We start from the raw sequence: 22243 nt of genomic DNA on the forward strand, positions 1-22243 counted from the left end.
ACGCTGAAAAGGCCAAGATGGAGCAGGCCCTCCGCGAGTTTGGCAAGAAGAAGATGGCCGAACTATTCAAGCACCACAAGAAAAGATTGCGCCGCCTTATCAAGGTAAAGAAGACTCCGGACAGTGAGAAGGTAAAAAATCACTGGGACGAATTCGTGAAGTACAGCACGGAGTCAGAAGAATTTAAGAGAAGGTCGGAAATAAATAAGACAAATGCTGTGTTGAAGCTATATCACCAAATTCTGGGTCCAGGTGGATACAGGGCTAACCGTCCTAAGTGGCAGGCAGCTGAGGCGGAACTGACCAGTAAAGGGATCAGATTAGGGACACACGGTTGGATCGAACGGTGCAAGGAGTGGTTCTACGGGATTGGGGAAACGTTGGATCCAGAAACAGGGAAGTGCATCTATAAGAAAGCTCATCTGAAGGTTCCCATTGATGCCCTGGAAAAAGCACATAGGGACGTGGAGGCGGGGTTGTTCCAGCCCGAAAGAGAGAACGATGAGCTGACACGCGCCCTTGGGAACAAAGAACACTCCGGACGAACACGAGGCACAAAAGGCTCCGTTCCGTGGAAATATGGCTTTCCTGCGGAAAGGAAGAGATTTCCTGATAAAAGCCATGAGAGGAGGAAGGCAAGGGAAACAGACCGCCTGGCTAACTTAGAGGAGGGTATGAGCACCATGAAAGCCCAATTAACCATGGTAACCCAAGTACTTACATCTCAGATGGCTCAGGGGCAGGCTGTAGATCCTGCATTGCTCAATGCCCTCGCCCCGCTGCAATCTCAACCACACCGGAAAAGCAGCGTGGCTTCCTCTCAGCAGGTGGATAATGATGATGATGATGACCAGGTGGTCGAGCCTCCTCGCTACCCCCCCGTGGATGATCTCACTGAGAGCCGTCCTTGTGAGCTGCATGTTAAAGTTTTCAACCTATCCTTCAAGGCGGCGGTCGGCATCCTCTTACCTACAAGGTCTTACCATTGCCGTCCGGTCCAAGACGACTTTCTTTGTTGTGATGGTGGATGAAGTGTTGAGAGATTATGAGGGGTTGGTGCTTGAGCACCCTGCGCAGTGAAGATGGGGAACTCAAAGAACGAGGAGAAGCCCGTAGAACCACCGTGCAATGGCGGAAGGAGAACATTGTGTTTCCAGGTGAGAAGCCAACAAGCAGGCCACCTCCGCCTCCTCCGCCACCTGTGCAGTCTCCTCCGCGTGATGATTCTCCTCTGCGCGATGATGATTCCCCTATCCATGACCAGTCTCCTCCGCGTGAAAATACTCCGCCGCCTCCTCCTCCTCGTCAGGAGACTCCACCGCCTCCACCTAAGCAAAAGAGGAAGCGGTCCGCGGCACCTCCTACAGACTCCGAAGAGATCATCAACTCCAATGAGGGCACAGACTCCGAGTTGTTACCACATGAGCAGTGAAGAGCAAAGGCGTTTCTTGCGCCGAAGAAGATGTTTATTCCACCGCAGACGGTGAAGCACTTTGCCGAGACGAGAATGAAGAGACCTGAGCCGAGAGCTGATTATGACCGCTCTCTTGGACAGTCCTCTAGAGCGAGCAAAGAAGCAAAAAGTCTCCCGGCTTGGACGGAGAAGGACATTCAGTGCCGTACCCCACTTCATCGTGGAGCCCTATCATGATCCGGAGACGGCATCGATGATCGAACGGGCGGCTAGAGCTCGGGGAGCATCGGTTGAGTACGAAGATTACTATCCAACGGCTCAAGTGGTAAACAAGTATAGATACGGATCTGATCTCGTCACACCCGGCGAGCTCGCGCGTCTAGGGACTCGGATGCGAAGGTTGCATGACTGGTACCTGAAAGCTTTGTCGAAGAGGTGATGCCTACCTCACGGTGTATCTTAGAGATGAGCATTACTTCCGGGGAAAGACAGAGATAAACCTTGAGTTAGAAGAAGCTGTTTCGATTATTCAATCAAGACGCCTCGACAAAGCTGTCATCGGTTGCTACGCACTGTAAGTGATTTATTTGTGTAATTAAGTTTGTAGCTCATTCATTTGCACTAACAATTATCCTCATTATATTCTTTGTGTACGCTATACATTTAATTATGCAGAATGAAGAAGCTAGAATACAAAAGAGGCAAGCTCCTACCGCTGGGGTTCATAGACCCAAACACAGTTCATGAAGTTACGGTTCGAGACTTCGCCAAGGACACAGAGGACAACATCGTAATGTTTTTAGAGAAGCAAGCAGACAAAGAGGATATATTCTTTCCCTACAACTTCAAGTGAGTGTTATATATAACATACATTATGCTTGTGCACCTTCCACTTTATTCTCGTAATCATTGAGCTATGCTTGTGCGATTTCCACTTTATTCTCCTAATCATTGATCTTCACCTTGGAGTCGTAAAAGTCATGGACTCGAAACGTAAAGAATATGCGGAATGGGCGGACATGGCTGCCATCCTCCAGAGGTAGTTTCAATCAATTTCGTATTGGCATCTTCATCTGCTCTAATTCGAAGATATCATCAACTAATCAATTACTCATTTACTCATTATTTTTTGCCGGGCAGGGCTTGGAAACGGTTCATCAATACTGTTTCGGGTAAATGGAAACCGGAGCTTACATTTGAAGATTACCCTGTAAGTAGTACTATATATATAGCTATGTCCGTGAAACTTTATATATGATATTTACTTTCAATACGATGCTTGATTATTAGTTTGATCGAACTATTTTTTCGTAAAGTGTATGAGGCAGGAACAAGGGAATAACTTATGTGGATACTACGTCTGCACCTTCATGCGTGACATGGCCTGTCCCAAGGGTGGGGATGCCCGTATACACCACACTCGTGTACGATAACAAAATTTCACAATTAATCTTAATTAGTACCATCTATTGTATTGAGTTCCATTCATATATTGATCTCCTTTTTTAAATATAGATGACACGCCTGCGGGACACTCTCATAACAGCGGATCAAATAAAAGCAATTCAAGAGGAAATCGCGGGATTCTTTATTACCGAGGTCCTTACCCCAGGTGGAGAGCACTATCGGAAGATCGTGACGGCGGAGGATATTCGTCGAGGAGATGTTGTATTGTAAATATGCATGCATTACGTGTACTGTGTTGACTATGTCGTGTACTGTTGACGATGTCTATATATATTCATGACGATTTTTTGTGGTTTCTTGAATGATATATATGCATTCTTTGAAACTCGTCGCGCAGAAACGCAATACAGCCTAAATACGTGCGCGCAGAGAAATAGAATTCTGCCGCGGCAGAGAAACCTAGGCCCGGTTCGTACCACGAACCGGGACCAAAGGCCTTCCACCGCGAGCTCTCTGGCCGCACCACGTGTCGAGGCCTTTAGGCCCGGTTAATCTTTGACGCCTAATTGGTTCCGGTTCGGCAACCGGGACTGAACGCCCAAATGGATCGGGCCTATTGCCCCTTTTTCTACTAGTGATTTAGGCTGCCATCCGTGTACACGGTAACTCTAAACGCGCGAGCTTTTTCACGAGCATCACGGGCAGAGACGGTGGTGTGGCGAAATCTACGAGCATCCGACTAACGTGTCTGCTCCTCCTATCGTGCTACACGGCGTCACTTATCCTGCTGCTGTGTGCAAACCAAAATAGATTTCGGATCTCACCTTTTTGGCGGCGATTTGGGTCGCACTAGGTAGATAGCGAGGGAGGGAGGGGACGAGGATGAGTCAACGAATATTTCTTCTCGAGTTGCTTGGAAGCGCAACAGCTGGCCTCCATCTGGTTCCGTCAACGTTTGATCGTGCGGAGTAGTTGAGGACAGTACAAGCCGTGGCACTGAATTTGTTTGAGTTCGAGCGGGTGTGCTTCGAAGAATCGAAGCTGTCCTACCTTAACATGTCACGGATCTTACTCCTACAGCTAATATTTTCCTGATACCGCAGATAACTTTTTTTTGTATGTATAAATATCACTTATTGAAATTTCACGGTTTTAAATTATACCCTATATCAAAGCCGAAGGACTTTGCTGAAACCACGCTTTTTTGAGCAATTTTTGGGTATTAATTTCCTTACAGATTTGTTACTGTAGATAGCGCCTGTAGATCTGGGAGAGGTAATTCAATTTCCTTTTTTCCTTGCATGCAAAACATTCAATAACCGGAAGTTTTCGGTTGTGTCTTCCGGTTATCTCTCCTCTCCACATATTTGTTTATTTTTTTGCGTTAGGTCTGTCACCTCCCTCTCGGCTGTCCGTTAGTTGACCGTCAAGTGGCTATTGGAAATAGGTGACTCCAATTTATCTAAATTCCCAACTTACCGTACCCTTAGTCTTCATTTGCGGTGCATTGCTAATTTATGTACTCTATTCGTCCGGAAATAGGTGACTCCAGTTTATCTAGATTAGCAACGAGAAAATAAAAAAATCATACTATTCTAGAAATTTGAATATATTGTTTTGTCAATATTATGTCACAAATACTTGTAACATACTGTAGTATGAAACTTGAAAAACGCATATAATTATGAATCCAAGAAATAGAATGTCAATAACATTTCCCTTTATTTATTTAGCATAATAAATATTACCAGGGATGGAGATCCCAGTAGGGCAAGGTAATTAGATGCACTTTTTTTTTTGAACATTTAACTGGTTATACATAAAAAACGAACACCTATGAAAAAGATATGCTTTTTCTCAGTGAACACTGCGTAAAACACTTCTCTAACCGAAAACATAGATTAGGTCTAGCATGGGACTTTAGAGCTTGTCTTGATGAACGACACGTCATGTTTCATGTGGTTTATCATGTCATCGGGCTGCCATTGTTTTTACACATGTGGCGATGACAACAATTAAAATGTTTTTTGGTGACCAAGATCATCCTTACCAAGTTGTGTAACAAGCTGTCTGCGATGGGTTCTTGATGATTTGATGATGTGCTGCATCAGGCTAGATATACTCAAAAAGTTTTGATTGGTAAAATCTTTAAGTTTAATTCAAATTTCGAACGGATAATTCTCTTAGCGATGTACTACTATATACAGATCTCACACGTCAATTTCTTATGACTTGTAAGTTCAGTATTGACGGCTGCGCTCAAATTGAACGACACAGCAATACAACAAGGATGCAAAACTAGTCAAAGTCTTGAGCTGAACTCCATCCAGCTCATCACTGATCAGTCATCAGTCATCTCGAGTGTTTGATGTTGGCAGATTCTCGCGAAGTACGACGAAGTTTACGCACACCTGGAATTGGTACCGAAGTTTACGAGTCATCAGGTCAACCGGCCGTGCCATGCTGCACGTGACAGGTCACTCGTTTTCAGCCGACCATCTGACGACTCGTGTCTTTTCAGCCACGTCTCCTACTGGCTACGTACTGTTTCACGGTACGCATTATGCGTGATTGGTCTCGTGAAATTTCCATGCCCATGCTACCGGACATGCGTACCCTCGCAGTATACGGTGTATACTACTGTAACTTAGAACGAAGCACGTGCTCCATTGGGACTCTACATTTTGGTATTTTCTCTAAATCTATGACAACTATTTAGCACTGATAAAAAGCCGATGGTGGGATCACCCAAGCGATTGGATCACTGCTTCTTATGTCAAAGATTGGTGGCAAACATTCGTGCCAAAAAAACAAAACATTTACAGCCTCTCTTGCTATGCTTGTTTCATGGGAAAACATGAAAAGAGTGAAATATGCGTGTTTTTCAGAGCAACTCGACCACCGTGATCACGGTGATCGCAAGGATTAAAGATGAAGCTAAACTACGACGCCGGAGCTAAAGCATTAAGTAATGTAATGCAACAAAGAAAATTACAAACAAAACCATAACTATTGTCGATAGGGTTTTAATAAACCACCACTTCATCGCTAACACGCAACAATAAAATAGGTTTCGTCTCCAACGTGGATTTATTCAAGAAACTGGCCGTTGGATCCCATTGTTAGGACGACGTGGCATGATGAAAACGGTCAAGGGGGCAGAAAGATAGACTCGTTCTAGTTTTGGTTTTTTTTTGTGAAGTTTGGAAGAACCCGCTTGTCACATCGAACTCTCATTTCTCTTTATTTTGTTTTCTCTTAAACAAAAAGCAACACAACCGTGCCATACATGGGGACATCCCGGATGAGGAACGTCAGAGGGGGTCAACGGCTTGCTGCTGCCACCCTTCCTTCTTGGTTGGAGGTCGGAAGGAGGCAGCCAGGGAGTTAGGGAGAGGTGCGGGATCTGGTGTGGCGACCCACACCGCCGATGGCTGATGGCTGTGGCGACAACATAAAGCATGCATGCGATAGGGAGAAAGAGCAAGGAGAGGTGAACGAAAAGCGTAGTCTCGTCGGGATTACGTAGGCTGCTCGCCAGAGGCGTAGGGGATTGGCGTCGACGACTCGGTCGACGGCGGGGGTGGCCGTGGCAGGGTCTTGTCTGGAAGGAAGTCGAGGACGCGTTGCTACATGAGAGAGCTCCGATAGGACCAAGTGGACTCCGTGAAGCTCTAGAGGCCATCACAGAAAAATGGGACGCGACGGAGGTGATGAATTGATGTGCGGAGGAAGATGGGTTCGGGGATGACGATGCAGACCACCTCAATTCCCTTGACAATTAGTGGCACCAGGAAACCACGAAAACAATGGGCTCAACCTTGGATGTGGAACAACCTGCAACGAGTGCACTCGAAGGACTCGCTTTCTCTCGGCCTGACTCACGTACCAGTTACAGTTGGTTGGTCAAACCCAAAAATAAGAAAACAAATGGATAAATAGGTAAAAACAATTTAAAAAAATGATTGGCTTCTAGGAGATGTCACCGTCACCTCTTGGCCACAACATTAGAAATTATAAGGTAAGGATTTTGTTTTTGATAAATGCACATGCCACTTCATCCTAACAGCTGGTCAGTTTCATGGTTGGAGACGAATCCGTGGTTTTTGTTACGTGTTGATGCTGACGTGGAGGTTTTTAAACCCTAATGTCAAGTAGTGATATTTCAAAACCATAACCGGCTTTATGATTTTATTATTTTAAAATCTCAATGCAACGAGAGTAGTCGTCTCCCTTTGTATATATTGGGTTTTGCCATTGACAGGGTACTTGTAAGACTCTAAAACCTAATTTTCAATCAATGAAATGACCAATATTTTTTTTCTTTCCAGTGGGAGTAAACAAAACATCTTGAAGCCTTACCTAAATTGTAATTAACGTACGCGTGTATAGGCAACTTGAGCAGCACAGTCAAGTGTCACCATCTCGCAACCTAACCTAACACCCCTCGCGAAAAGGGAATGAATAAAACACACGAATATCTTCAGTCTTGTTCCGTTGTTCGTTGGTTCACCGGATAAGAAGCACATCCATATCAGGACATGGACCGACCTGACGCTGCACGCGTGGCCATCTCTGCCCAGCAGCGCAGCGGCACTTCCACTTCGAGGCCGAGAAGAACAGGTCAGAAGGAAGAACGCACCGGATTTGTATATCGTCATATCGGTGCTGAATTTCCCGAAGTCGTTCCACGCGCTGGAGACCGCACCGCCGTTCCGTTGGTTCAGTCCTGTCCAGCGAGAGTTTTTATACAGGGAAACACAGCGAGTGTGACCCCACTTAAGTTCATTTTTATTTTGACGAAACGTTGTACTGGGTTGAGATTCTCCGTTGCTTTGCTTGGGTCAGGAGTCATGACTGGGGAGTCGCCAGCTAGATGCACTTGCACTATCTGTTTCCTTGCAATGGAACGACAACGAGTGCAGATACTTCGTTTGCAAGGATACTCGCGGCAGGTACTTTGAGCTGAGTTATATGGAGTATTTTTTTTTTCTACTGTGAAGGGCACAGGCGGGGCCCGGAGGGGCACGGCGGTGGCTCTGCTCTTGGCACGCCGGCGGCGCTCCCTGGAGAAAGAGAAGACAGGGCGGCGGTGGGTGGGAGGCGGCGGCACTTCGGCCGGCCAGCTGCAGCGTAGCAGCGGGGCTTTACGGTGCCTTTTGGGTCCGGCCGGGCCAGTTCGGGCCTGGTCTGCCTCGTAGCCTCGTCCGGTCGGCTACCGCGAAAGCGGTGGAGGCAGTTCCCTCCCGCGTGGCTGCGGTGCTGCTACCCCCGTCCCCGCTGCATCCCTTTTCTTCGTCTAGGCCTTGCTCCGGTGACCACAGTTAGGCGGCGAGGATGGCTACAAGACCGTGTGGGCGAGTGCGGGTGCGCGGCATGTTCGGTGGAGCACGTCGGAGGGTCGGGGGTGGTCGGTTTGGTGGTCGGGAGAAATCCCTGTCGGCATGCTCGACACCGACGCGGTGACGCCTACGGGTGTCACCTTTCCTTCCTGAAGGGCGTCGGGTGTACCTCCTCCCCAATCCCCTCCGCATACCGGGGGAAACCCTAGGACTAGTCCGGGCAACAGCGGCGTCATCGTCGTCTCCTTGGTGAAGGTGTTGCTTGGTATGCGGTGCCTCGGCGTGCTAGGAGCGTGGTGGTACTTCTCCGGAGGGCGCAGCGGTTGCGGGTCATCTTCGTTTTCGTCGATCTGCCGGTGTCGGCATTTTTTCTTCTTTCCTTTCTTTTTCTTTTCTTTTGGGCTTGGTTGTGCTGCGGCCCCAGCGCGTTCGTTGTATCGGGTCGTTTGCTATATTAATATAGCGGGGCGCAAGCCTATTTCGAGGAACACAATCTTCGTGAAGTGCCGGAATTACTAAGAATTTTACGCGAACTCCACCACGATCGATTTCCATTATTCTCTGTACTGTCCATAACAAGTACCGTTGAGTAAAGTACGACACTTATTATGCATCTGAGGGAGTAGTACCAAGGATAACGGAAACAAGTTGGAGCGATACAACATCCGGTAAAGCATAAGGTTGCGATTAATTTCCAGATAAATAATAAGCAACTTAATTTAGTTAGATGTCATCAAATTTCAGTTGCAAATCTAACTTCTTTTTCCCGGTTGCAATCTATGCCCCTATGCTATATACCAGTCACAATTGCATGGATACATCTATTATAAAAAATAAATTTTAAATGTATTTAAATATGTCAGATAATTCTGAAAAACTCTAGGTGTACATACGAACATACTATGTTTGTACACATAATTTTGTGGGGAAAAGAAAATTTTTTGGGGTTGTGAAAAAATGGCAAATAAATTTCTCGTGAGAAGTCATTTTGGAGCACCAATTTTTTTTTTTTGCATTAATCTCAGAAAAATGTCATTATTTTGTGAAAACTTATGTGTGGATATTAAATGTGCGGGTGTACAGCTAAAAAAATCAGATTTTTTTTATATATTTTAAAGTAGACTTATTAAAATGATGGGTGTGTCTACGCATATGAGCTAAACTGCATTCCCCAATTGCATGCTATAGTTTTGTTTTTCTTAGAGAGCGGAGCTGCGATATGGGCCCCTGGCGTCAGCGACGGAAAGGGAGTGAAAAGGAGAGCATCCACCAAAGGCGACCACTGTTCGGGTGCTGTGTTCGCTTGCTTGCGTGGGTGGGAATGTGCGGAGTAACTACTACAGTGAGCAGCAGCTGCAGGATGTGAAAGAGAGAGAACTTCACAAGCAAGCTCCTATTCTTTCCTAAACAAATAGAAAATGAAAGTACTAAATTATGTGTCCCAGGGTGAGGCGCTTTCCATCCATCCATGTCATCGCACGGAACCCGGAGCCGCTCACTGACACGCTGCCCCACCGCCCTGCTTCGACAGCTCAAACTCCCATTCCGCTCCTCCACTCCTACCTTGCGTCCTACGCCTCGCGCAACCCCGAACTACCCCGCGGAGCCCATCTCTGTGACATGCGGGGCCACCGAGGTCACTCCCGTCATTTCCGGAGTGGCGACTCTGCTTGCTCTGCGCGGAAGGGAGAAGGAAAGGAAATGAAGGCTTCACTCCCCTGCCCTGCCCTGCCCTTGGTCGGGCCGCGGCCACCTCACCCGCTGCAGCGTGGGCCAAGGAATACAGTGGGCTCCATCTGTCGGTGGGGGGAGAAGTTGGTTAGGTGCTGCGATGTGGCGGTGCGGGAGGTGTCGTAGGCGGGGTGTGTGTGTCGTGTGCGTAGGGGGTGGGTCTCGCCCATTATTTTTATTTTACTCCCCCGCTTTTATTCCGCCATTTAAAAGCCCTCCGCCCGGCCACCACGCCCGCCCGCCTCCACGCCCCCCATTCCTTTCCCTTCCTCCCTGCTCCCACCCACATCTCCACCTCCACCTTCCCTCCTCAGCTCACCGGCTCTTCTGCGTCGGCGGCAGCCGCGGTTGGCTTCCTCCACGGGCTACCCGAGCTGCGACGAACGCATGGCCGCCGCGGGTACCGACGACGCGGTCGCCGCCGACATCATCTGCTCGCTGCGCGGGGCCGACCTGGCCGGCTGGACGCCGCCGTGGCGAAACCGCGCCAAGGACACCGACGACGCGCCACCGGCCGCGGCGCCCGCTGAGCTCTCCTGGCCGGCCCTGGCGCGCGGGAAGCGTTCGCGCCGCCGCTCGCCGTCGGCGTCCGCGGCGTCGGCATCCGCCGCGAAGAGCGCCAGGTTCTCCGCCCGGTCCAGCCCGGCCTCGCCGCTCGACTACAGCGCCGGCTCCGTGCGCTCCGGCGCCTCCACCAGCGGCGGCGAGGACGGCGCCTTCTGCTCGCCCTGGCACCGCCGCGCCCTCACCACCGCGCACACCACCACGGCGACGACCACGAAGGTTCGTACCCATCCATCCGCACCCAGGTCTTCTCTCGCGTGTCTGGCCGCCGCCCACCTGCTTTGCTTTGGGTTCTTCTCCCTCCCCCACCACCACCGTCTCTCTCTCGCCTATCTCCCTTTTTCTTCCTCGCTTTCTTTTCGCCTTTTTTTTCGATATTTTTGTTCCGCGTGACGAAACTGCCCTCGCAACTGGTCAGCAGCAGCTGCAGGAGCAGCAGCAAAGATCCCTCCCCCTCCATGATTTCAGCACCGCCTCCATCGCTTTCCACCTTCCCCATCTCATCATTCCTATTTTTCAAATCTTTTTTATGTGGCGTGGCCACCATATCGAAAAATGTTTCTTCACCTTCGGAGATCCGCATTGGTTTGGTTCTTTCTCCCCCATGCCTTCCAATTCCAACGTTAGAGCTACAAAATTACCAGTAGAAGAAAGGAAGAATCCGTCCACGATTTTTAACCAATCATTTTTTCCATTACTGGTCAGCATGCGTGTGGTGGATTTTGCTTGTTGTTTATAGCGTCCGCAGTTGACTCCTACTAATGGGCAAGGAGGACGGAGGGGCAGTTCGGGGAGCTCAACTCGTACGGCAGCCGGTGGGTGCGCCCGGAGCCCCCGCCCGCAGCTTCAACTTCAATTCGGCGTATCTCCATCCACGCGACCATGCCACTACTGCCACGATTGGTTTCCCCGAGCTACCCCTGAGCTCGCGGGGGCGTAGCGGCATTAAAGCGTGTTGGTTCTCGTCGGGGGTAGCGTCGTCATTTCCGATGCCTCTTTATCCCCCGGCGCAATTGCTCGTGTGGTGGGAGCCTGCAGGGTGTGTGGCGTGGTCCCCACCGCACAACACCCCTCTCTCTCTCTCTTTCTCTGGTGTTGAGTGTACGCAGGGTCAAAAGCGCTCAAGTTAAAACCTGCTCGGGATCCAAGTGGGTGGTGGCATCCAGGCCGGCGGCACCGGCACTGCATGCGGGCGCCGGAGCCGGCCGCGGCGCGCCACCGCGCCGTGCGCGAGGGTGAAGCGAAGCTGGCCGAGATTTTCTTTTGCCTTTTGCGGGAGTGGGGGCCCGCCGTGGCCTGGACCGCCGGATGGGGCCGGGGGCTTCTGTTATGGCGCTGCGTCAGGGTGGTGGTTAGGCCGGCGGATGCGCTCCTTGCCTAACCAGAAATGGGCCATGTAGATAAATGCAGTACATCCATGGATCCATGGATACGGACGAAAACAAAATCGTATTAAAATCTTTGTGCGGCGATGGTTCGTCACTCAATCGCGTGGCTCGTCATGATTGGTGAACTGGGGATTTGATGATTTCCTTGCGGGGAGCCAGGGACGGAGAAAGCTATGGGAGCGACAATATCTTGACATTTTAATCCGCAGGAAAAATATCTTAACATTTTAGCAGAAAATAAGTATCTTCGCATTCTATCTCCTTCCTTCCGTGATGATTCTGCGCCCCGTGATTCGTCTGGGGGTCCAAGTGGATTGTGGTTTGTTTGTTGGATATGCGCTGCTGATTGATTGGTCTACCTACTTGCTTACAAACCACAACTGCGTCTCCTTGCTGCAGGTGGGCTCCATCGGACGGCCACAGTTGACCTTCCAGGCCCCGCCGCCGCGGCCCGCCGGTCAGAGGCAACGCAAGAAAATGGTGAGCTTTTTCTTCATCAAAACTCAGTTACATCATTGCTTGCATATACACAAGGAGAGTGGTCTACCACCGTCTACGCGCTTTGTTACCGGTCTCAGCTTGGCGAAAAGAGAGTCTTGACCCATGGTGGCGTACTGGCGTGGTGGCAATAGCCAAGCCAGTCGCAAGGAGAAAGAATGGCGTAGTGCCGTAGTGGTGGTTGAACTACACCCGTACTACTAGTTTAGAATAAAGCAGCAGCCACATCTCAGCCTGCCGTTCGAAAGGGTGTGAGCGAGTGAGGGCTGAATAAGAAAGTGGGGGGAATCTTAGGACCAAAGCCACGAAAGCTGTACGTACTAGCCAAAAAGATCTGCTTCATCACCAAGATTGCCCTCTGACCAAGATGCTCTCTTTTTTCACATCTCTCTCTCTTGCTTACTCCAATTCTCTTCTACTTTTACGCTCCTCCAGTTTGTGTTAATGTTGGGTCATTGCCGCGATATGCAGAGGCTGCCGGAGGTCCAGCAGCTGGTGCGGTCGCTCGCGGTGGAGAACGAGAGCCTCCACGAGGTGACAACAACACATGACCTTGATTCTCTAACGTTTCCCTTCCAGCGACTATCCTACAGCTGGTCAATTCGTGCTAACTGGCGTTGGAATTTGTCTTGGAATTGAGCAGGAGATGCGGGCGCTGCAGAGAGCTTGCTCCGCACTGTCAAAGGAAAATGACAAGCTTGAGGTAAATACTTAATCTGCTTGCCCTGTTCTTTTCCGTCCCAATTTGGTACGTGGGCCACGGAATGGTATCTATCCCGGCGGAATGGCTTATGACAATGCTATCCTGTTTGTTCTAGCTTAAAGCATAAGTCTGGAGTTTTTTATTTGCTGGCTGGCAAGGGAATTTTCTAAGCCTTCATAGTTAGTGGTCCATGTAGTCCATCTTTTTGTAAGCACTGCTTTAATTTGTAGGCTATCCGTGCCTACCAAGATGCTATAGGGCGTACAGGGTGTTTGACCCGTTGCTAGTTGTCTTTTTTCAATCTCATTTGCCATTACACTTCAGGAATAGATTAAAAATAATACCGGCGGGATTCTTAAACTGTTACTAGATGCAAATTTCTTTTAAAAAATGGAAAAACTTCGGGATTGGACTGTAGGCAGTGAACTGGTCAAGTTCATAACTGCATATTAGCCAACTGACAGTAACTCGTTAGAATCACCGTTTACGATAGAATTTACACGTGGGTAAAATACTCCAGAGTTTTGTTCCTTGTGCCTTTCCAAAAAGTGCTTAGGTAGACCACGGTCAAGTTTCTGACTAAAATGGCACTAGGATTTCGTTGTTCCCTTGAACTATCACTGGCCAGCAATAGCAGCATGGTTCTCATGGCCCAAAATGTATCCAGTTGGTTAATGCGAGACGGAGCATCTTCACTCCCAAGGATTCCATTTTGGGCCAAAAAATTCCTTGTCTTATTTGCTGTTGCTTATTTGATTTGTTTGCCTGCATTCATGCCTATTCGTTGCCCTTGCTAGTAGAACTATGTGGCCTTATTTGATCCAAGGGCATGAAGGAGTAGAAAATACTTTTGCTGTCCATTTATAAATGATCAAGTCATCGTTGATTAATTTACTGCAACAACTTAACTGTAAAACTATGTCAAAGTTAGCTGTTTTTCTTTTTGGCTTTTTTCACCAAAAGGCTAACAAGGCTGCTGGAAGTAAATTGTTGGGTGTTGATTTGTGAAGAAATCTTGGAACTGGGCTGTAGTCAATGGGGAGCTGTTTACTAAAGAATAGCCATGTGGGTTAAACATTCTGGATCTTTGTTTCTTGTGTCTTTGCAATAAGTGAGGAGACTGGGATCAAGATTCGGACTAAAATGGCACTGGAATTTCGTTGTTCCCTTTTCAACTATCACTGGCCACCAGTAGCAGTATGTTTCTCATGAGCCATGATATTTGTCCAGTTGGATAGTGTGATAACAAGCATATTCATTCACTCCAAAGGATTCCTTTTTAGGCTAAACAATTCAATGTCTTATTCTTGTTGCTTTGCTTGCCTGAATTCACGCCATTTGTGGTCCTGGCTAGTAAAAGTATGCGTCTTTTTTGATCGACGGGCATGAAGATTCAGAAAAAATGCTGTTACTTCCCATTTATAAAAGATCATATTGTTGCTGACGAACTTTGCAACAGGCAACTTAACTGTATGTATCACATGCAGCTCATTTAGCACTCTCTGAATAGTTTTGAATGATGTTGTATATGCATGCAAAGAAAAATGCAAATCTTAGTTAGCACTCTCTGAATAGTTTTGAGAAAGCTCACTTTCTGAATAGTCATAAGCAATTCTGATCTTTAAGTAGTTTTTTCACAAGTTTCAGTATGAGGTTTTTGCCGTATGTGATAACTATATTTATGATGTTAGAAGCCCTTATCGGTGCTTAATGCCTTGTGCAAAACATCCCAACTATGTTACATACCCAAGAAGCCACACACTCTATAAATGGCAATCATGCAGCTTTCACCTTGTTTAATTTTTTCTGAACTTTGATACCATAGCTAACAGCCTGCTCACCTAACACCATTCGGTTCAGTTCAACTCTAGTTGCAACCAACTCATCCAACTTAGCACCTTCAGTCTGAAGGTATTTCTGCCTTGAGAATAGAGGTTGTCCTGGTCCCTCCTTATAATAAGAGAAAAATGTTATGTACCACCAAAAGGTTTCCCACTTAGTATGTTTATTATCATAACTTCTTGATAAACAAAACTTTCTGGATCTGTTAGGGTGTGTTTCATGCTGATTAAAGCCTAGACAGGGGTCTTGATCTTGACAATGCGGTGGTTGGGTCTCCATCCCCATCCCTAGTACATGAGCCATTGAACACCCATGTTTTGTCGGTATGTCGTACCTGGTTTTCTCTTTCTGAGCGTAACACACTGAATATGCTATAACGGAACTCAGTACAAATACATCCGAGTGACCTGTAGTTTATCTTTTTGTTAGTTTTGTAGACGAGATCATGTGACCAGTGCATTTGTAGTAAAAAAATCATCAGTCGGTAATAAGTGGCTCTGATTCCCATTGTTTCTGTCTTCTTGGAATTCGTTCGTACTCTACATGTGCAATAGTACTTGGGAAAGATAACTGATAATTATGTCAATGTTGTGATGGAGACAATAGGCGTATCTAACAAAACTTTTTTGGCATTGTGCAGACAAGAATAGAGCAATCCAACTCACAGAAAGAAACCGCATTGAAGGAGCAGAAAGGGAAGCAACCGCTTGACCAGCAGCCCCCACACGACAGCTTCGCGCTACCAGATCTCAACCTTCCAGCACAGGACAATGCGGACAGCTCCTCAGTTCATTGCTGAGCCCCCAGATTAGCACGGCTTCGCTAACACAAATAACAACTTGTACATAGAGCTAGCAGTCTAGCTAGATGGCGGGCACGGAGGTGTCATTTAAAGAAAAGAATGACACAGATTTTATAAGGTTCCAGTAGAATTTACAGGTTCAGTGGCTCTGTCCTAAAGTGACAAACTCAGGTTGTAGCTAAACGAAATGACTAATTTAGCTCATCTAATGATTGCTTTACCACCAGTTAGTAGCGCTTCTATATTTCATAGAGCTGAGGGAAGGTACAGCTCAAACTGATTTTCACACTGTGTAGAGGATTTAGATAAGTTTATTCATGTTACTTTGTTCAGTGAAATGTTATGTGTGAAGATTTGGTCAGAGTGGAGAACTTGTTCATCTGTCTTCCTGATTTTGGCAAATGATCTTATGTATGCGAAGTAGATGAACATGTTGGTTGCCACGCCAAAATAAGAAGTGCCTGGCAAAATGCACGCAGACGATGGATTTCACAGAATGCATCAAGAGTTTTCATTGGCGTCTCTTCTTTAAAGCATGATCTCCTCCTTTTTGCCGACAGTTCAGAACTTGAACTACTTGCACACATCAATGGATACTCCAGCTGCGAAGCCGTTGATCGACAGAGCAATAGAGCATACCGCGGACATGCCCAATGGATCGAACGTCAGCCTCCTCGAATCTCTATTACATCGATCACGGAACCCTGGAACGATTAGCTCGCTGCCAGCGCGTAATGTGCAGATGGAGACCAGTTGGATGCACACACGTAGAAGGTGCAGTTGGCGTTAATGGCTATCGGCATCCAATCGGCCATGAGCAGGGCAAGTTGAATGCCATGACAGAACACACACCTGCAGCAACCGTCGACGAAGATGGAGTGGTGATGCTCCTCTCACAGGCGGCTAGGGCAGTTCATGAAGAAGAGAAGATGACCATGCTGCTGCCTGCTGGAGCTTGAAGATGGATGACCTCAAATCGTTCGCGAGCGGCGTCACGAAGTGGGTCTTGGTCTTGACAGCGTTGGCGTATACATAGATGGCACCAGCCACGGCCAGCCTGACCAGATGAGTAGTGTGCACCTTGATTCTGTTAGAGTATATATCTGTATATTGTAGTTTCCTCATATGTTAGGGGGCTTCCTGCATATTTGCACCTGTACATGTACTATATATTGTGGCCTTTGGCCCCCTGGTAATACAACAAGCATATTGCTCTAATTCATTGATGATTTTTCACGGTACACCTGGGTGTTTTTCATGCACTCTCGCAGTGAGGTGCTCTCTATTTATCAGCGTTTTGCGGCCATGGTCCGCACTCAGTATTCCTCACCCATTCGCGTGTTCCGTGCTGATTCTGCTGGTGAGTATATCTCTCAGCACCTTCGTGGTGTCCTTGCTGAGGAGGGCACCCTCGCTCAGTTTTCTTGTCCCGGCGTGCATGCTCAAAATGGCGTCGCCGAGCGTAAGCATCGTCATCTTCTTGAGACCACCCGTGCTATGATGATTGCCTCTTCTCTTCCGCCACATTTACGGGTGAGAGGTCTGTCGCTACGTCGGCCCACCTCATTAACATTCAGTCTTCCGCTGCTCTACAGGGTGGCATTCCTCTCGAGCGTCTCTCTGGTGTTTCTCCAGACTACTCGACTCTCCGTTCATTTGGTTGCGTCTGCTATGTCCTTCTGCCTCCTCGTGAACGCACCAAACTGACCGCTCAGTCTGTTGAGTGTGTTTTTCTCGGATACAGTGATGAGCATAAGGGCTATCGCTGTTGGGACCCCGTTGGTCGTCGGATGCGCATCTCTCGTGACGTCACATTTGATGAGACGCGTCCCTTCTATCCTCGCCCCACCTCGGGTACTTACCCGGTGGATGATATCTCTTTTCTTCTTTTTCCGGATGCACCCCCTGCTGTCCCTCCTCCCCTCCCTCCTACTTCTGATGCGCCCCCTTCGACGCCATCCTCTCGTTCGTCTAGTCCACCTAGTACTCCTCATTCTCTGGCTTCGGCTCCTTCCGATTCTGTCCCTTCTTCCTCTTCTTCTGATGACTTGTCTTCTGCAGATGACCTTCCCCCTTCTCGGCCTGTTCGTCAGCGTCGTGCTCCAGTTCGTTACTCTCCTAGTCAGTATGGTCTCTCTGTCGTTTCTGAGCCGACTTCTTATCGGGATGCCGAGCGTCATCCTGAATGGCAGCTTGCCATGGCTGAGGAGATCGCTGCGCTTGAGCGCACTGGCACTTGGGATCTTGTTTCTCCCCCTTCTGGTGTTCGTCCCATCACGTGTAAGTGGGTCTATAAAATTAAGACTCGCTCTGATGGATCTCTTGAGCGCTATAAAGCGCGTCTTGTGGCTCGTGGTTTTCAGCAGGAGCACGGCCGTGACTATGATGAGACTTTTGCCCCTGTGGCTCATATGACTACTGTGCGTACCCTTCTTGCTGTTGCCTCTGTTCGCCGCTGGTCTGTCTCCCAGCTTGATGTTCAGAATGCTTTTCTTAATGCCGAGTTGAGTGAGGAGGTTTACATGCAGCCTCCTCCTGGGTATTCTGTTTCCGATGGGATGGTTTGTCGTCTTCGACGTTCTCTCTATGGTCTCAAACAGGCCCCTCGTGCCTGGTTTGAGCGCTTTGCCTCTGTGGTGACTGCTGCTGGTTTCTCTCATAGTCTTCATGATCCAGCACTTTTCGTTCACATTTCTCCTCGTGGACGCACCCTTCTCCTTCTCTATGTTGATGATATGATCATTACTGGTGATGATCCTGAGTATATTGCCTTTGTAAAGGCTCGTCTTCGTGATCAGTTTCTCATGACTGATCTTGGTCCTCTTCGCTATTTTCTTGGGATTGAGGTTTCCTCCACTTCTGATGGCTTTTCTATCTCTCAGGAGAAGTACATTCAGGATCTTCTTGCTCGTGCTGCTCTTGGGGATGAGCGCACGGTTGATACTCCTATGGAGCTTAATGTTAAGCTTCGTCCTACTGATGGTGATCCTCTTCCTGATCCCACACGTTATCGTCATCTTGTTGGGAGTCTTGTTTATCTTGCTGTCACTCGTCCTGATATTTCTTATCCTGTTCATATTCTGAGTCAGTTTGTCTCAGCTCCTACCACTGTTCACTACAGTCATCTCCTCCGTGTTCTTCGTTACCTTCATGGCACGATCACTCGTCGCCTTTTCTTTCCTCGTTCTAGCTCTCTCTAGCTCCAGTGCTACTCGGATGCTACGTGGGCGAGTGATCCTACGGATCGTCGTTCACTTTCTGCTTACTGTGTGTTTCTTGGTGGTTCGCTTGTTGCTTGGAAGACGAAGAAACAGGTAGCGGTTTCTCGTTCGAGTGTTGAGGCTGAGCTGCGGGCTATGGCTTTGTTGATTGCTGAGGTGACCTGGTTACGGTGGTTGCTTGCAGATTTTGGGGTCTCTGTTACGACACTCACTCCACTTTTGTCTGACAGTACAGGTGCTATCAGTATTGCACGTGATCCGGTCAAGCATGAGCTGACCAAGCATATTGGTGTTGATGTTTTTTATACACGTGCTCAGGTGCAGGATGAGGTTGTTGCGGTTCATTATGTGCCTTCAGATTTGCAGTTGGCGGATTTCTTTACAAAGGCACAAACTCGAGCGCAGCATGACTTTTTACTCTCCAAACTCAGTGTTGTGGATCCACCATGAGTTCGCGGGGGGAGGGGGGGGGGTGTTAGAGTATATATCTGTATATTGTAGTTTCCTCATATGTTAGGGGGCTTCCTGCATATTTGCACCTGTACATGTACTATATATTGTGGCATTTGGCCCCCTGGTAATACAACAAGCATATTGCTCTAACAGATTCCTCGCTCACTACGAAAGACCAGCTGTCAGGGTCTGGCGGTCAGCCATGTACAGCTTATAACTGTCGCCGTGGACAGAGTTATGTTATTTGTCTCAACCATGTAGTGGCTTCCTAGCTCATGTGCTATGTAGGAGGCCGGTTCAGCCCATGGAGGCGCCGTCCACTTCGATGCTATGTTCGTCGGAGGCCGTGGTTGGCGGGATGCCGTCCGCCACCGCCGTCGGTGTTGCGGTGGGGCGGGGTTCATCCCCATACAGGACGAGACACTACAAATAACTGGGGTATCAATTGCGGTACAGGGCTGACGTTTGAGAAATCCGTCAGCGAATGTCTTTTTCTGTGACGGTACCGCGTTTTCGCATCACAGGTGACGTTTTGGGCCGCTCGGCTCCAAAAAATCGTGACGGGCGAGCGTTAAACATCACGATTTTCAAGAAATGACAGTCGCGCTAGGTGGGCGGCCCGAACTGCGGACTCGAGGAGGAGAAGGGGCGTCACAACAGCTGGGCTTCGGGCCGGTGGACACAACTTACCCATCATCTGCACGCTTCTGTTGATCGTACTGACGGTGGAACATATATAAGCATGTCACAAACACAAGCATGCACTTGCATTGAAGAAGGGAATAGACCTAGTTGCCCAAAGTTTACTATTGTACCCCTCCGACCTTTTACCATGAAGGGGCCTTGGTCATTTGTCAATGACTTCTTTCCTCTATGGACCCGTTTGATTCATCTGATTTTTAGAACACATGAACAGGAAACTGCAGGGTTGGGATATCATATCCAATTAAATTCTAAAGAATTTGTAACCTATGATTTTTGTTCTTCAAGTTCCATTTGACTCAGAGGGAAAACAAAGAAATTGAAACATGAGGTTTGAATGGATGCAAATTTTCCTCCAAAGCATAGCACAATGCAATCATGTAGAAAAAAAATCCTATGCATTCCTAACGATTTCAACACTAAGAATCAAACAACGCACGTAGGAAAAAATTCTTAGGATGAACTACAACATTTCTATGGCATTTCTTTCAACCAAACAAGCCCTATATATCCCCAATTGGGGTGGGAACTATTTCACTCCTCATTCGAGAATGGGAGTGACCTAGAGCTTCAAGGCTTGTGATGGAATCTCTAGTTTTGGATGCGAATAATCTCGTTCGACTCAGATCCATGTTGTGTAGGTCTTGAATTCTCATCCCTGCAAAGGCTCATTTGGCCCACGATCCATGCTTAAATAATTCGACGTTCTTCTAACATAGAATTAAACCACGCTCCAACAAAACAACCTAACCAACTAAACAAAAAAATGTGAGGCAGGGATATAATCACCATCTAAACAATTCAACCATAGATTGACTTGAAATCGACGCCAACCGATACATCCAGTAGTTTTGTTGACTTTGCTCTTGCGTGCCAGAACACAAAACAGCGGTCAACGGTGCACAGAAAAGACCCGGAGTGTGCAACGACAATCACCGTATCGACAACATTGTCGTGATGAAAGCGGATTATTAAATCATGGCCGCCTTGGCTGAATTTTGTATACAATCTCCATTTTGATTAATTGTCGGATGCTTCATTATGATTCAGCTCGCCGTGACAACTAAGTCCACCTTTTCTAATTAACAACTAGCCTTTCCCCATGATTACCATGACAATTATTCGCTGCAATTGCATTGGACGTAAAAGATGGTACCACGAGCTAGTAGATACGTTCGTGCCCAGGCTAGTAGCTAGAGGTGTAAACGGATCGGATCGGACTACATTTCAGTCGTATCATATCCTTTAATCATATCCTTTACCGTAGAATTTTCATGGATTCAGATTTCGATTTCGGAGTCGAATGTGGATGATTCGAATCGAAAATAAGATAGACTCAAACCGGAAAAAGAATAGTCAGATATATTAGATAGTTGTTTTTTTAAAATGAGGCAAGACTTGCCATTTTCATTAACAAAGAAAAGAATAGGTGGTCGGTTTATTAACGAAAATTAGCCAAAAACTGGTACAAACACCCTCGCCGACAGTCATGGAACACGACCGTCACGGGGGCACACACAACCACCCTGGCAACACACCGAAATTCCACAAACACCACCGAAGCGAAGATTGTCATCGAGCTTGAACACCGGCATCAACGTCATCACTTTGCAGTGACCCCGACTTCCCCAAAGATGCAACCAGCAAAGAAGACCTCGCCGAAGCGGCACCGCAAGGCTCAATTCAGCCAAAGCCAAATAGGTGGCTCCTTGCATGGGGGAAAGCAGCCCCGGCTCGAATGACGAGCTCCGGAGAGGGGATGCGTGGGACCCACGCCGAAGGAGAACTCCACCTGGACCACCCCATGCAGGTCATTGTACGCCGTCCCAAAAGAAGACAATCGAAGAACATGGAAGCTCCGACTCCACATCAACGGAAGTCCAACATGAAGAAAACTTGGAAGCGCCGGGCTTGGAAGCCGACTAACTAGGTCTTGCCGCGACCAAACCATCACTCTTCAACGCCATTGTTGCCACATAAACCGCCACACGGAACTCCCGCATCGCCGGTTGGACACCTGCCAATCACGATGTTGTGTGCGTCCAGCCCACATGAAGTGCAAATGTGATCGATGTCTTCTAGGCGACACCCCAAAGGAGGTAAGCGATGTGAGACGACGTATGTCGCCCGACCCAATTGGATCAAAGGTTTCACCTAAATAGCCTGATCCGAGATT

At 47.9% G+C, this 22243-nt stretch overlaps 1 protein-coding gene across 1 annotated transcript; it reads left to right on the forward strand.

Annotated features, from left to right (window-relative positions):
* Positions 1-10120: 10120 nt before the first annotated feature.
* On the forward strand, positions 10121-16052 carry LOC127308110 (uncharacterized). Its single transcript, XM_051338885.2, has 5 exons — positions 10121-10677; positions 12246-12326; positions 12816-12878; positions 12988-13047; positions 15530-16052. The coding sequence occupies exons 1-5, from the start codon at positions 10282-10284 to the stop codon at positions 15686-15688; spliced, it is 759 nt and encodes a 252-aa protein (XP_051194845.1). The 5' UTR covers positions 10121-10281; the 3' UTR covers positions 15689-16052.
* The last annotated feature ends 6191 nt before the right edge of the window (positions 16053-22243 follow it).

The sequence above is a fragment of the Lolium perenne genome, chromosome 6 (genome assembly GCF_019359855.2).
Source record: "Lolium perenne isolate Kyuss_39 chromosome 6, Kyuss_2.0, whole genome shotgun sequence".
In the NCBI taxonomy this organism is placed as follows: Eukaryota; Viridiplantae; Streptophyta; class Magnoliopsida; order Poales; family Poaceae; genus Lolium; species Lolium perenne.

Coding starts and splice junctions, on each gene's coding strand:
- LOC127308110 (XM_051338885.2), top strand. CDS start 10,282: ATGGCCGCCGCGGGTACCGACGACGCGGTCGCCGCCGACATCATCTGC. Junction 10,678..12,245: donor CCACGGCGACGACCACGAAG/GTTCGTACCCAT, acceptor TCCTTGCTGCAG/GTGGGCTCCATCGGACGGCC. Junction 12,327..12,815: donor AGAGGCAACGCAAGAAAATG/GTGAGCTTTTTC, acceptor CGCGATATGCAG/AGGCTGCCGGAGGTCCAGCA.